Source organism: Rattus norvegicus, chromosome 17, assembly GCF_036323735.1.
Source record: "Rattus norvegicus strain BN/NHsdMcwi chromosome 17, GRCr8, whole genome shotgun sequence".
NCBI classification, from domain to species: Eukaryota; Metazoa; Chordata; class Mammalia; order Rodentia; family Muridae; genus Rattus; species Rattus norvegicus.
In genome coordinates this window covers 301,270-316,756 of record NC_086035.1, presented here as the reverse complement: position 1 = coordinate 316,756, position 15,487 = coordinate 301,270, and the positions used below count along the sequence as shown (strand labels likewise).

Here is a 15,487-nt window from a genome sequence, read left to right as displayed (position 1 = left end):
TTCTAGGAAACTGCTATACAACACCTATAGGCAGCATGTTGTTTTGTTGTTGTTATTCGTGTATTTAGTTTTATAGATCTATTCAACCACTCGTTGTCTTTTGATTACATAATTTATGTGAGATAATACTGATAGGTAAGGATTTACTGTGGTAATTTTAATGGCTTTCTGTTTGTTCTCTAGATCCTTTGCTCTTCTGTTTCTGATCTCTTCGGGGTGGGGATCTTTTCTCTAGTACTCAGTTTTGATTTATTTCTTTTTATCCTTTGCATATCTAGTGTACAGTTCTACTTTATGGCCACTAAAAGACTTATAGAAGCATTCTTCGGTTTAACTGGACTTTGAGACTGACAGTGACTTGATTTTAGTCATATAATAAACATTGTCAAGGCCCCGGGTTCGGTCCCCAGCTCCGAAAAAAAGAACCAAAAAAAAAAAATAAATAAATAAAATAAAATAAACATTGTCATTTCTAGTCCCTCACCTCTACCTTTTGTTTCTGTTGTTATAGCTTATATCTTTATGTGTTATATACAAATTATTGTAGTCATGCAATACTCTAGGTAAGGGTTGGTTGCTGGGCTATGGTGGAGATTTGATGAAAAGGCTGTCAAATTCCACATAGCCTTTGGAGATGTGTCCGTTAGGATCTGCTGAAGGGTGATAAGTTGAGTGACAGGTAGAATGTCAGTAGAAAGGAATGGATATTGACTATTCTAAGGGTTTGAGCTCAAGTGGCTGGTGCATGCTGGGATATTTACTGAGAGGAAGAAACCTGAGAATGACAGGTTTGGTATGGTGAAGGTGTGGAATGAAATCACCTACTAATATGGTAATTGTTTTGTCTAATTAACATCCAAACAGAAGTGGAGTAAATATGCAGAGAAGCCACTTGAACCTGTGTCAGGACTAGATAATTACCCCAATATATCTAGTTACAGCCTGTAGCAAATTTCAAAATGAAAGAAAGGGTTATCGTTTCCTAATAGGATTTTAAAGTTTTCATAGAAGAACAAGTAAACATAAACATAAGAGAGGGAGGCATGTCGACACGTCAATATTTCTAACCTGGTACTTTGTTTCGTAGAATGTTATTAAATACTCTCATCATGATCCTAGGATATGTCTCAGATGCTCCTTCATACCCAATTTCCTTGTTTACAGGATAGTCTCCTTACCTATCTTTATGTCATTTTCTTTCTGTGTGTTCAAATGTACTCACCAATAATGGTGGATTAGGGCCAACTCTACTGGCCCCATTTTAACTGATCACCTACTTAAAGCCACAATTTCCCAATAAAAAGTCATAAATCCCATGTACTGAAAGTTATGAATTCAATACATCTGATTACGAGGACTGCTATTCGACCCAGAGTGAAGATGCATGGACGAGAGACACTTCCAACACACCCAGAAGTGCTCACACAAGGATGGTGCATCAGAAATGTAGGTCATCATTCTAATGATGAGAGATACACTCTTACAGGGGATGAGACTGAGTTATACCTGTCGCTTCAATAATAAGAACCTTACCCTTCTCATTATTTCCTCATAGGCATATAACCTTCTAGAGTCAAAGGATAAAAGCAAATAGTGTTGTCACTGGGTAGCAGGGCAGATGGTTTCCTATTGAACTGTGGAACTGACAACAGAGTCATTCATGACTCCACCATCACTCATACTTTCTTTGATAGGAAAGAAAAAATTCAAATTACCAATGCTGTGCAGAGTTTATAAGATCCATCTTTTGCAGCATCGCTCTTATAAGGAAATTGTTCCCAACATTCTCAATGTCATCAATCAGTGTAAAGTGAGACTGAAAACACTTTTGAGTATTTCCAAACACAATTTAATATATATATCGTTAAAAACTAAACACATTTACAATATTCACAAACTTTCAAAAAGTGATTATTTAAAGAGACTTGAGCATAGGATCAAAACCAGAACTAATGTCCCTACTATGCATATTCTAACTGATCTTGCTGAGATCAGTAGATCACAGATCATGGTAGACCACAAAGTTCCAATGCAATGTGCCCCTTAGTAAAGATCACATCATCCTCCAAGTCCAAAGCACATTTCCTGAACTTGTCACACGTAAATCGTTCATTAATAAACAATCCTAACACTTTAATCCTAAAGTGTCCTTTAGAAGAATGAGATTAAAAGATAATCTAGAAAAGAATGCATTTAGTATACTAAAGCAAAGCAACACAGAGCCAATGATGGCTTTGTTAACAAAAGTAAAGGAACAATATGTGGCTTACATTATTGTTAAACTTCCATACTACTGAAGGGCATAACATCATCAGGACCTTTTAACATTATCTTAAAATCTTAATTTCAGTTAGAAAATGTTTTCAAAGTAATTTTTAAAATTTGTTTCTTGGCATATGTATAGTTTATAAGTATCTTTGTATCTTTCCTCATTCCAAGGGTCATCTTTTCACTCTGTCCCTTGTTTCCTATGTTGAACAGAACTGTTTTAGGTCGACAGTATCTTGTATGTCTACTTCTGCATTTGTTACTTGTGCTTTTGAACTCTTACCCCCAAAATATCTTTAGATCAACATTCTAATGTAGTTATTACATAGTTCAGACATGGGTCAAAATGTCACACTTTTCTTCATGAATATGTGTAATGATTACATATCAGCTGAAAACACTGCTTTATTGACAGTGTGCAACAACATATAGCAATTATTATCACGGTTATTATCAAACATACCAAGATGCTTTCTTCTTGATGATACTGTTTCCAGTTCCTTCCACCATCACTGAACATCAGGAGGTAGCTGGTCACCCAGTCAGAACTCCCATATCCCCCCTGGGTAGCCACAGCAGTGACCTCCATTCGTTCTCCAAGGTCAATCTGCAGCCACTGATACTTATTTGACACAAGTGGTGTCCATCCACCAGCTCCTTTTTGGAACAAAAAAAAGTAGAAGAAATATAAGATGAGGAAATGACTGAAGATATATATGGAAAGGAATTCAAACTATAAGATGTAAATATATAGTAAATTTAAGATACTTATAGATTCTCATTAAAACAATAGCCAGAAGAATTACATGCAAATAAATGGGTTCTGCGTTGTTTTTGCAGTTGGCGAGATGACATATAACACCCAGTGGTACAGGTCTTCCCACAGTGTAAAAAGTTCTTGATGCGACATAGGTGATTCATTAATCATTTCTGTTATGTCTGGGGACCAGTGTGTTCAGTGGTCCATATGCAGGTCCATATGCATCTTCTTTTTTTGCCAAAAAAGGAGATGAAAAAGTGGCAGCAGGAAGTATGGTGTTGAGCATGATATAAACATAAGTAATTATACATTCATTCAAACAGACATATAGAACCATCCAAGAGGATGGGATGGGTGGTTTTTCCTGTGAGAAACTGTAAGTTAGATTTCTAGCACTGCAAACAGTTAAAATTAAAAAGAGAGGAAAGATTCATAATACCCCTTCATTCATATACACTTCAATTTCTGAATAAGATTGTATTGAGAAGCCATTGGTTTCTCTCACATTTTATGTCTTTTGGTGAACAGGTTAATTTTTAGGAGCTCTTATTTTACTAAAGACTGAGCTGAGGACTGTGAAGGGGATGCCAAGTTCTGCCACTGTTTTATCCCTACATGGTCATATTTTGCCTGCTATTTTTTTCTACTTTTAAACTTCAGAGCTCCAAGGAAATAATTGAATTCTTCCATGTGTTTCACAATTTAAAGCAAGGGAAGGAAGGGAAATGGAAACTACAAATCTTAGATCATTTGCCAAGAATGTTAACAAATGTTTTTATGTACATTTCTTTCCCTACTGAAAGCATCTAATAGTTTGACCTTATCATATCTATTTTATTAATGAAAGCAAATAACTGATTTACATACATTTACAAAATATTATCTCAAAAATCTGATCCTCTGTATTTTCTTACCCTATACAAGGACATGTTTATGGAATTTATTAACAACTTTATGCTTTTTGATACCACTGGTTGAGTTAAGTTTGTATTTTATAAGTTTTACCCTTCTATTATTTAATGCCACCCAATATAGTAGGAAACTCAGGGGTGAAATACTTAGAAATAACAATTTCATTGGATCCTAAATTAACCATTTGAATGTATGAACTGCTCAATCAACTAAAAATCTTCAGTTGCTCTTCCTTCAAAATATTTACATTTTCTTAAGTATATAACATAATTAAACTATCATTTGTTAAATTGCAGTGAAGGTCTTCTATGAGGAGAATGTGGGGATGTTGGGCTGGGCAGAATGATAGCAATTTCTAATAGTTAATGAATGACCATATGCTAGAAAAAACATTTAAGGATCATTTTTCCAGTTTTCAAGCTATGATGCTGTTTCTACTAAGAGTTATAATTTCTTTTTAAACATTATCTCTCTCACCACACACACACACACACACACACACACACACACACACACACACACACACAGACACACACACACACGTATGCATATGGGAAGGTGCGTTGGAGTGCAGATGTCTAGAGAGTCTCAAGGCATCAGATCTCCCTGGAACTGGAGTTACAGGCTTTTGTAAGCTATCTGATATGAGTGTCAGAAAACTGAATTTGGGTCCTCTACCAAAGTAGTATGTGCTCTTAGCCACTGAGCTTTCTCTACCGCCATGAAGTTATAATTTCTAACATGAAATAATTTTTTATATCCAATAGCCATTATAAGTATTCAGAACAATGTTTTTAAGTTACCATAGCATTAGGCCAGTATTTTTTTCTGCTTCTTGGTCAAAAAGAAAAAATTAGTCAGAGTTTTAAGGGAGCAAAGTTAAGTGCCTGGATGTTTGGGATGTGGAGGAAATAATACCCAGTTTGTCTTCACTTGCTTTGTGTTTGAAATGTAATGTATGCATTTCTGACTTATCTTTTTTATAGATGAAGTTTATTCCTGTACAGCAATACTGACTTTCATTCTAATCTGTCTACCTGACTCTGGCTAGACTCTTCCTCTTGAAATTCATGGCTGTTGGCATACAGAGCTTTCCTGAGTAATTAATAAAGTATTACTTCTGGCTACAAATGAGAGATAATGGAAGCACTTACTGGAAACAGAAAATGAGTACAAAATATATACATGCATCAGTCCAACCAATGTCAAATTGCTTCTGGTAAGAGTGTCTATGTCATCTCAACTCCTGTCCTTCTGTTTCACAGGGACAGAGGAAAGTAGGTGACAACAGAAGTGGAAGCAGTCTTGTGTAAAATGCTACTGAGCTAATCAACACATGTTCACAATCAAATGTATGATAGAATAATGCTCATAAAAGAATTATTAAATACTAACACAATATAAAATAATTTCAACTGTATGTGGCCCTGGCAGTCCTGGAACACAGTATGTAGACTGCCATCAAACTCATAGAGATCTGCTTGCCTCTGCCTCCTGAGTGCTGGGACTAAAGGGCTGCATCACCGTGCCTAAACATTTTAACTTTTTAAAACTATATATTTACCCTTTTAATTTGGGTCCTGTGTGAATGCAAACACATGTGTATACATGGCAAAATGTGACAGTTGTCCTCTGGCCTCTACTTGCACAGTATTCTCTCCTCTCACTTGGGAACTAAACTCAGGATGGCAAACTTGGCAGAGAATGTCTTTACCCTAACTGAGTCACCTCACTAGTTCCAGATTCTCCATTTTCACTTTTTAAGTGTTTATTTAAGTAACCCTGAATCATATAGTTTCCCTAAAGAGACAAGAAGAATGAAAAGTGAAAGCCAACGCTATCTATCTATCTATCTATCTATCTATCTATCTATCTATCTATCATCTATCTATCTATCTATCTATCTATCATCTATCTATCTATCATCTCACTCTATGTCTCTTTCTTCCTATTTTATTCCTTTTCATGTTTTGGAATATAGCACAGATTTCAGAACCTTTGGATTTTCAAAACACTTAGTAATTTGCATTTCTAGGAACTATCAAAGTAAACTTGATAATCAAAAACGTAGGTTTAATGGTGAAGCTCAAATTTCAAGGAATGCATAGCATGCCATTTTTTCTGCAACTGGATGACAACACATACATCATACATGTAGTTATTTCTGTACAATTACTTTATATAAGTTTTGTAAAATCATATGGACAAAATTAAGCAGCATTGTGACTATCTTTTCAACCTCGTGGCTCTTTACAGAAAGAAGAGGCAGACAAGCTTATGGAATCAGTAGAGAAAACAGCAATACTGACATACTCACGTGCCAGTCATGAACCTTGAGATTTCAACTGTTGTTCCCATAAATTAAGAGAGTATCAAAGTCATAAGTTTGACTTCTAAGGCCTTCAAGAGCCACAACCTCTTACTTTGTTGTGTGCTATTCTTACTGTTTCTGTACAGTGCTCACCATTCATCAGGCTCAGGGAGGACTCTGACTAAAACAGAAGGACTCTGACTAAAAGGCTTCGAAGAATAGTAGGTGGGTCAGAAGTGAGGCCGGAACCCTGTCTCATAGGCCTTATGCTTAGATTTCAGGTCATCTCTGCTGTCCTTGACTCTCTTCTACATATCTAATCTATTCTCCTCATACCTCATCAACCTTTGCTTTCTTCCTGTTATAGTCTCTTTTTTAAAAATGAATTTTACACAAGCACAAGGCCCTGGGTTCGGTCCCCAGCTCCGAAAAAAGAAAAAGAAAAAAATGAATTTTACATTAACTTATCTAATTTCTTTAAGTGTCTGAACAATGTATGAGTTCATGTTTATATGTAATAATATCTTTTTTTTATTAACTTGAGTATTTCTTATATACATTTCGAATGTTATTCCCTTTCCCGGTTTGGGGGCAAACATCCCCCTCCCCCCTCCCCTTCCTTATGGGTGTTCCCCTCCCAACCCTCCCCCAATTGCCGCCCTCCCCCCATAGACTAGTTCACTGGGGGTTCAGTCTTAGCAGGACCCAGGGCTTCCCCTTCCACTGGTGCTCTTACTAGGATATTCATTGCTACATATGGGGTCAGAGTCCAGGGTCAGTCCATGTATAGTATTTAGGTAGTGGCTTAGTCCCTGGAAGCTCTGGTTGCTTGGCATTGTTGTACTTTTGGGGTCTCGAGCCCCTTCAAGCTCTTCCAGTTCTTTCTCTGATTCCTTCAACAGGGGACCTATTCTCAGATCAGTGGTTTGCTGCTGGCATTCGCCTCTGTATTTGCTGTATTCTGGCTGTGTCTCTCAGGAGCGATCTACATCCGGCTCCTGTCAGTCTGCACTTCTTTGCTTCATCCATCTTGTCAAATTGGGTGGCTGTATATGTATGGGCCACATGTGGGGCAGGCTCTGAATGGGTGTTCCTTCAGTCTCTGTTTTAATCTTTGCCTCTCCCTTCCCTGCCAAGGGTATTCTTTTTCCTCATTTAAAGAAGGAGTGAAGCATTCACATTTTGATCATCCGTCTTGAGTTTCGTTTGTTCTAGGGATCTAGGGTAATTCAAGCATTTGGGCTAATAGCCACTTATCAATGAGTGCATACCATGTATGTCTTTCTGTGATTGGGTTAGCTCACTCAGGATGATATTTTCCAGTTCCAACCATTTGCCTACGAATTTCATAAACTCGTTGTTTTTGATAGCTGAGTAATATTCCATTGTGTAGATGTACCACCTTTTCTGTATCCATTCCTCTGTTGAAGGGCATCTGGGTTCTTTCCAGTTTCTGGCTATTATAAATAAGGCTGCGATGAACATAGTGGAGCACGTGTCTCTTTTATATGTTGAGGCGTCTTTTGGGTATATGCCCAAGAGAGGTATAGCTGGATCCTCAGGCAGTTCAATCTCCATTTTCTGAGGAACCTCCAGACTGATTTCCAGAATGGTTTTACCAGTCTGCAATCCCACCAACAATGGAGGAGTGTTCCTCTTTCTCCACATCCTCGCCAGCATCTGCTGTCACCTGAGTTTTTGATCTTAGCCAATCGCACTGGTGTGAGGTGAAATCTCAGGGTTGTTTTGATTTGCATTTCCCTTATGACTAAAGATGTTGAACATTTCTTTAGGTGTTTCTCAGCCATTCGGCATTCCTCAGCTGTGAATTCTTTGTTTAGCTCTGAACCCCATTTTTTAATAGGGTTATTTGTTTCCCTGCGGTCTAACTTCTTGAGTTCTTTGTATATTTTGCATATAAGGCCTCTATCTGTTGTAGGATTGGTAAAGATGTTTTCCCAATCTGTTGGTTGCCGTTTTGTCCTAACCACAGTGTCCTTTGCCTTACAGAAGCTTTGCAGTTTTATGAGATCCCATTTGTCGATTCTTGATCTTAGAGCATAAGCCATTGGTGTTTTGTTCAGGAAATTTTTTCCAGTGCCCATGTGTTCCAGATGCTTCCCTAGTTTTTCTTCTATTAGTTTGAGTGTGTCTGGTTTGATGTGGAGGTCCTTGATCCACTTGGACTTAAGCTTTGTACAGGGTGATAAGCATGGATCGATCTGCATTCTTCTACATGTTGACCTCCAGTTGAACCAGCACCATTTGCTGAAAATGCTATCTTTTTTCCATTGGATGGTTTTGGCTCCTTTGTCAAAAATCAAGTGACCATAGGTGTGTGGGTTCATTTCTGGGTCTTCAATTCTATTCCATTGGTCTATCTGTCTGTCTCTGTACCAATACCATGCAGTTTTTATCACTATTGCTCTGTAATACTGCTTGAGTTCAGGGATAGTGATTCCCCTTGAAGTCCTTTTATTGTTGAGAATAGTTTTAGCTATCCTGGGTTTTTTGTTATTCCATATGAATTTGCAAATTGTTCTGTCTAACTCTTTGAAGAATTGGATTGGTATTTTGATGGGGATTGCATTGAATCTGTAGATTGCTTTTGGTAAAATGGCCATTTTTACTATATTAATCCTGCCAATCCATGAGCATGGGAGATCTTTCCATCTTCTGAGGTCTTCTTCAATTTCTTTCCTCAGTGTCTTGAAGTTCTTATTGTACAGATCTTTTACTTGCTTGGTTAAAGTCACACCAAGGTACTTTATATTATTTGGGTCTATTATGAAGGGTGTCGTTTCCCTAATTTCTTTCTCGGCTTGTTTCTCTTTTGTATAGAGGAAGGCAACTGATTTATTTGAGTTAATTTTATACCCAGCCACTTTGCTGAAGTTGTTTATCAGCTTTAGTAGTTCTCTGGTGGAACTTTTGGGATCACTTAAATATACTATCATGTCATCTGCAAATAGTGATATTTTGACCTCTTCTTTTCCGATCTGTATCCCCTTGATCTCCTTTTGTTGTCTGATTGCTCTGGCTAGAACTTCAAGAACTATATTGAATAAGTAGGGAGAGAGTGGGCAGCCTTGTCTAGTCCCTGATTTTTGTGGGATTGCTTCAAGTTTCTCTCCATTTAGTTTAATGTTAGCAACTGGTTTGCTGTATATGGCTTTTACTATGTTTAGGTATGGGCCTTGAATTCCTATTCTTTCCAGGACTTTTATCATGAAGGGGTGTTGAATTTTGTCAAATGCTTTCTCAGCATCTAATGAAATGATCATGTGGTTCTGTTCTTTCAGTTTGTTTATATAATGGATCACGTTGATGGTTTTCCGTATATTAAACCATCCCTGCATGCCTGGGACGAAGCCTACTTGATCATGGTGGATGATTGTTTTGATGTGCTCTTGAATTCGGTTTGCCAGAATTTTATTGAGTATTTTTGCGTCGATATTCATAAGGGAAATTGGTCTGAAGTTCTCTTTCTTTGTTGTGTCTTTGTGTGGTTTAGGTATAAGAGTAATTGTGGCTTCGTAGAAGGAATTCGGTAGGGCTCCATCTGTTTCAATTTTGTGGAATAGTTTGGATAATATTGGTATGAGGTCTTCTATGAAGGTTTGATAGAATTCTGCACTAAACCCGTCTGGACCTGGGCTCTTTTTGGTTGGGAGACCTTTAATGACTGCTTCTATTTCCTTAGGAGTTATGGGGTTGTTTAACTGGTTTATCTGTTCCTGATTTAACTTCGATACCTGGTATCTGTCTAGGAAATTGTCCATTTCCTGAAGATTTTCAAGTTTTGAGGAATATAGGCTTTTATAGTAAGATCTGATGATTTTTTGAATTTCCTCTGAATCTGTAGTTATGTCTCCCTTTTCATTTCTGATTTTGTTAATTTGGACGCACTCTCTGTGTCCTCTCGTTAGTCTGGCTAAGGGTTTATCTATCTTGTTGATTTTCTCAAAGAACCAACTTTTGGTTCTGTTGATTCTTTCTATGGTCCTTTTTGTTTCTACTTGGTTGATTTCAGCTCTGAGTTTGATTATTTCCTGCCTTCTACTCCTCCTGGGTGTATTTGCTTCTTTTTGTTCTAGAGCTTTTAGGTGTGCTGTCAAGCTGCTGACATATGCTCTTTCCTGTTTCTTTCTGCAGGCACTCAGCGCTGAGTTTTCCTCTTAGCACAGCTTTCATTGTGTCCCATAAGTTTGGGTATGTTGTATCTTCATTTTCATTAAATTCTAAAAAGTTTTTAATTTCTTTCTTTATTTCTTCCCTGACCAGGTTATCATTGAGTAGAGCATTGTTCAATTTCCACGTATATGTGGGCATTCTTCCCTTACTGTTATTGAAGACCAGTTTTAGGCCGTGGTGGTCCGATAGGACGCATGGGATTATTTCTATCTTTCTGTACCTGTTGAGTCCCGTTTTTTGACCAATTATATGGTCAATTTTGGAGAAAGTACCATGAGGAGCTGAGAAGAAGGTATATCCTTTTACTTTAGGATAGAATGTTCTATAAATATCCGTTAAGTCCATTTGGCTCATGACTTCTCTTAGTCTGTCGACATCACTGTTTAATTTCTGTTTCCATGATCTGTCCATTGATGAGAGTGGGGTGTTGAAATCTCCCACTATTATTGTGTGAGGTGCAATGTGTGTTTTGAGCTTTAGTAAGGTTTCTTTTACGTATGTAGGTGCCCTTGTATTTGGGGCATAGATATTTAGGATTGAGAGTTCATCTTGGTGGATTTTTCCTTTGATGAATATGAAGTGTCCTTCCTTATCTTTTTTGATGACTTTTAGTTGGAAATTGATTTTATTTGATATTAGAATGGCTACTCCAGCTTGCTTCTTCTGACCATTTGCTTGGAAAGTTGTTTTCCAGCCTTTCACTCTGAGGTAGTGTCTGTCTTTGTCTCTGAGGTGTGTTTCCTGTAGGCAGCAGAATGCAGGGTCCTCGTTGTGTATCCAGTTTGTTAATCTATGTCTTTTTATTGGGGAGTTGAGGCCATTGATATTGAGAGATATTAAGGAATAGTGATTATTGTTTCCCTTTATATTCATATTTGGATGTGAGGTTATGTTTGTGTGCTTTCATTCTCTTTCTTTTGTTGCCAAGACGATTAGTTTCTTGCTTCTTCTAGGGTATAGCTTGCCTCCTTAAGTTGGGCTGTAGCATTTATTATCCTTTGTAGTGCTGGATTTGTAGAAAGATATTGTGTAAATTTGGTTTTGTCATGGAATATCTTGGTTTCTCCATCAATGTTAATTGAGAGTTTTGCTGGATACAGTAACCTGGGCTGGCATTTGTGTTCTCTTAGGGTTTGTATGACATCAGTCCAGGATCTTCTGGCCTTCATAGTTTCTGGCGAGAAGTCTGGTGTGATTCTGATAGGTCTCCCTTTATATGTTACTTGACCTTTTTCCCTTACTGCTTTTAATATTCTTTCTTTATTTTGTGCGTTTGGTGTTTTGACAATTATGTGACGGGAGGTGTTTCTTTTCTGGTCCAATCTATTTGGAGTTCTGTAGGCTTCTTGTATGTCTATGGGTATCTCTTTTTTTAGGTTAGGGAAGTTTTCTTCTATGATTTTGTTGAAGATCTTTACTGGTCCTTTGAGCTGGGAGTCTTCACTCTCTTCTATGCCTATTATCCTTAGGTTTGATCTTCTCATTGAGTCCTGGATTTCCTGTATGTTTTGGACCAGTAGGTTTTTCCGCTTTACAGTATCTTTGACAGTTGAGTCAATGATTTCTATGGAATCTTCTGCTCCTGAGATTCTCTCTTCCATCTCTTGTATTCTGTTGGTGAAGCTTGTATCTACAGCTCCTTGTCTCTTCTTTTGGTTTTCTATATCCAGGGTTGATTCCATGTGTTCTTTCTTGATTGCTTCTATTTCCATTTTTAATTCCTTCAACTGTTTGATTGTGTTTTCCTGGAATTCTTTCAGGGATTTTTGTGTCTCCTCTCTATGGGCTTCTACTTGTTTATTTATGTTTTCCTGGAATTCTTTCAGGGATTTTTGCGATTCTTTCAGGCATTTTTGCGATTCCTCTCTGTAGGCTTCTACTTGTTCTCTAAGGGAGTTCTTCATGTCTTTCTTGAAGTCCTCCAGCATCATGATCAAAAATGATTTTGGAACTAGATCTTGCTTTTCTGGTGTGTTTGGATATTCCATGTTTGTTTTGATGGGAGAATTGGGCTCCGATGGTGCCATGTAGTCTTGGTTTCTGTTGCTTGGGTTCCTGTGCTTGCCTCTCGCCATCAGATTATCTCTAGTGTTACTTTGTTCTGCTATTTCTGACAGTGGCTAGACTGTCCTATAAGCCTGTGTGTCAGGAGTGCTGTAGACCTGTTTTCCTCTCTTTCAGTCAGTTATGGGGACAGAGTGTTCTGCTTTCGGGCGTGTAGTTTTTCCTCTCTACAGGTCTTCAGCTGTTCCTGTGGGCCTGTGTCTTGAGTTCACCAGGCAGCTTTCTTGCAGCAGAAAATTTGGTCTTACCTGTGGTCCCGAGGCTCAGGTTCGCTCGTGGGGTGCTGCCCATGGGCTCTCTGCAGCGGCAGCAACCAGGAAGACCTGTGCCGCCCCTTCCGGGAGCTTCAGTGCACCAGGGTTCCAGATGGTCTTTGGCTTTTTCCTCTGGCGTCCGAGATGTGTGTGCAGGGAGCAGTCTCTTCTGGTTTCCCAGGCTTGTCTGCCTCTCTGAAGGTTTAGCTCTCCCTCCCACGGGATTTGGGTGCAGAGAACTGTTTATCCGGTCTGTTTCCTTCAGGTTCAGGCGGTGTCTCTGGCAGGGGTCCTGCTGCTCCTGGGCCCTCCCCCACGGGAGCCCAGAGGCCTTATACAGTTTCCTCTTGGGCCAGGGATGTGGGCAGGGGTGAGCAGTGTTGGTGGTCTCTTCTGCTCTGCAGCCTCAGGAGTGCCCACCTGACCAGGCGGTTGGGTCTCTCTCTCACTGGGTCTGGGAGCAGAGAGCTGCTGCGGGCCGGGATCCGCGGGTGTGGGACTTCCGGTAAACACAGAACGTGCCCGGTCCTAGAGAAATTCTGCTTCCGTGTGTCCCAATCTCACCAGGCAGCTTTCTTGCAGCAGAAAATTTGGTCTTACCTGTGGTCCGGAGGCTCAGGTTCGCTCGTGGGGTGCTGCCCAGGGGCTCTCTGCAGCGGCAGCAACCAGGAAGACCTGTGCTGCCCCTTCCGGGAGCTTCAGTGCACCAGGGTTCCAGATGGTCTTTGGCTTTTTCCTCTTGCGTCGGAGATGTGTGTGCAGGGAGCAGTCTCTTCTGGTTTCCCAGGCTTGTCTGCCTCTCTGAAGGTTTAGCTCTCCCTCCCACCTGTAATAATATCTTAAACCATATATGTCTTGTTCTTCCTTAGAAAAAAATTACAGATGAGTTCATCTAAATTAATTATAGAATATCTGCCTATAGCTTTTTTATAATAAGGATGAGACACATGGAATTCTTTATGGACACTCTGGTACATACCATTGTTGATTCTAAATACAAACGTGAAAACTAAATAATTTTAATATGAATAATAATATGAAGTGGGCTGGGGAGATGGCTCAGTCAATAAAGTGCTTATTCTATAAGCAAGAAAAACTGAGTTTATATCTCTAGCATACATGTAAAAAGTCAGGCACCAACTGCACACTTGTAATTTTAGCAGTAGTGAGGCAGAGATGGGGCTTAGTTGACTACTCATCTTAGTTAAATCTGTGAGCTCCAATTCAGTGAGAAACCCTGTGGAGGGGAAGGGAAGGTGGTGCCAGGTGTTATGTGTAGTTCCTTTAATCCCTTTGTGTGAGAGGTAGAAGCAGGAGGATCTCTGTGAGTTCAAGATTAGCCTGATCTACATAGCAAATGCCAGGCAAGCCAAGGCTACATAGTGAGATACTGTCTGAAAAACAAAACAAAATGAGGTGGGAAACAATCGAGGAAAAGTCTCAGTGCTGGCCTCTGGCCTCATCATGTAAGCATATGTGCTTATGCATGCACAGAAATCCACACAGACAAACATATATACATATAAATACACCAGAAACAAGAGAAGAAAAAATAATACTTAAAAAATCTCATAATAAGATAGAGCATAGCTTTAAAAATTTTTTTCTAATTTTCATCTTTGTGATGTCTATGATCAAAGGTTTCTGACTTGAGCAGTTTTTATGCTAGATCAAAATAAATTTTCTAAAATCTATGATATGGAAAGAGTTGCCATACTGATCACTACTACCATTAGCACCATTTTATATTCCACAATCTGAACTGAAGGGAGTTTAATTCCCATGGTATATGTGACATCAAATGGAATTGAGCCTATACAATAGCTATAATATATTAATATATTAATATATATATATATAAATGTACACAGGGGATAGCTCAGTGGTAAAAATCCCTGTTGCACAAGCATGTAGACCTTAGTCAAGATTCCCAGTACCCAAGTAAGAAGCTGAGTGTGGTAGTGCAGAAAGGAGAATTTTGAGGGCTCACTGGCCATCTAGCCTACCTCAAAAGGCAAATTCTAGGCTCATTTAGAATCCCTGTCTCTAAATGTAAGGTGGAGAGCAATAAAGTAAGACATCTACCTCTGATACCTATGCTCACATATGGGTACAACCCCACCTTAAACACACATACACACCAAAGGTGTAGACAGGCATGAATATGTACACACATAAAATATGTATATACACATAAAAGATAAGTATGCATATATGTAAAACATAGATTCATTATAAGAAACAATCCGGGGCTGGAGAGATGGCTCAGCGGTTAAGAGCACTGACTGCTCTTCCAGAGGTCCTGAGTTCAATTCCCAGCAACCACATGGTGGCTCACAACCATCTGTAATGGGATCCGATGCCCTCTTCTGGTGTGTCTGAAGACAGCTACAGTGTACTTACATATAATAAATAAATAAATCTTAAAAAAAAAAAAGAAGCAATCCAAACTGTTATGTTCTAAAAAGTATTAGGTGTAAAATTATACTTTAATTTTCAGTGAAGCAAATTAAGCAAGTTCTCTAGGTTCACAATTACAGAAGCAATTATAAAAACCTATTGACTTGCCTTACAAGACTAACTAACATGCAGAAAATTAGATTTCACTTCTAAAATTTGACACTGGTAGAGTAATTTCACAATAAGACATAATATGAGAAACATGTTCATGTTATTCTTAGGGTTTCTTCCTTTGGGTTTTTTTTTTTCAACCAGTATCACAGT

The 15,487-nt window shown here is 38.6% G+C and overlaps 1 protein-coding gene across 1 annotated transcript in view; it reads right to left on the bottom strand.

The window, feature by feature from the left end:
- Cntnap3 (contactin associated protein family member 3) overlaps nucleotides 1–15,487 on the bottom strand; it is a 188,097-nt gene that overhangs the window by 144,477 nt on the left and 28,133 nt on the right. Inside the window, exon 3 of the mRNA NM_001402217.1 lies at nucleotides 2,732–2,925. Coding sequence (NP_001389146.1) covers nucleotides 2,732–2,925 — 194 coding nt within the window. The remainder of the gene's footprint in view (nucleotides 1–2,731; nucleotides 2,926–15,487) is intronic.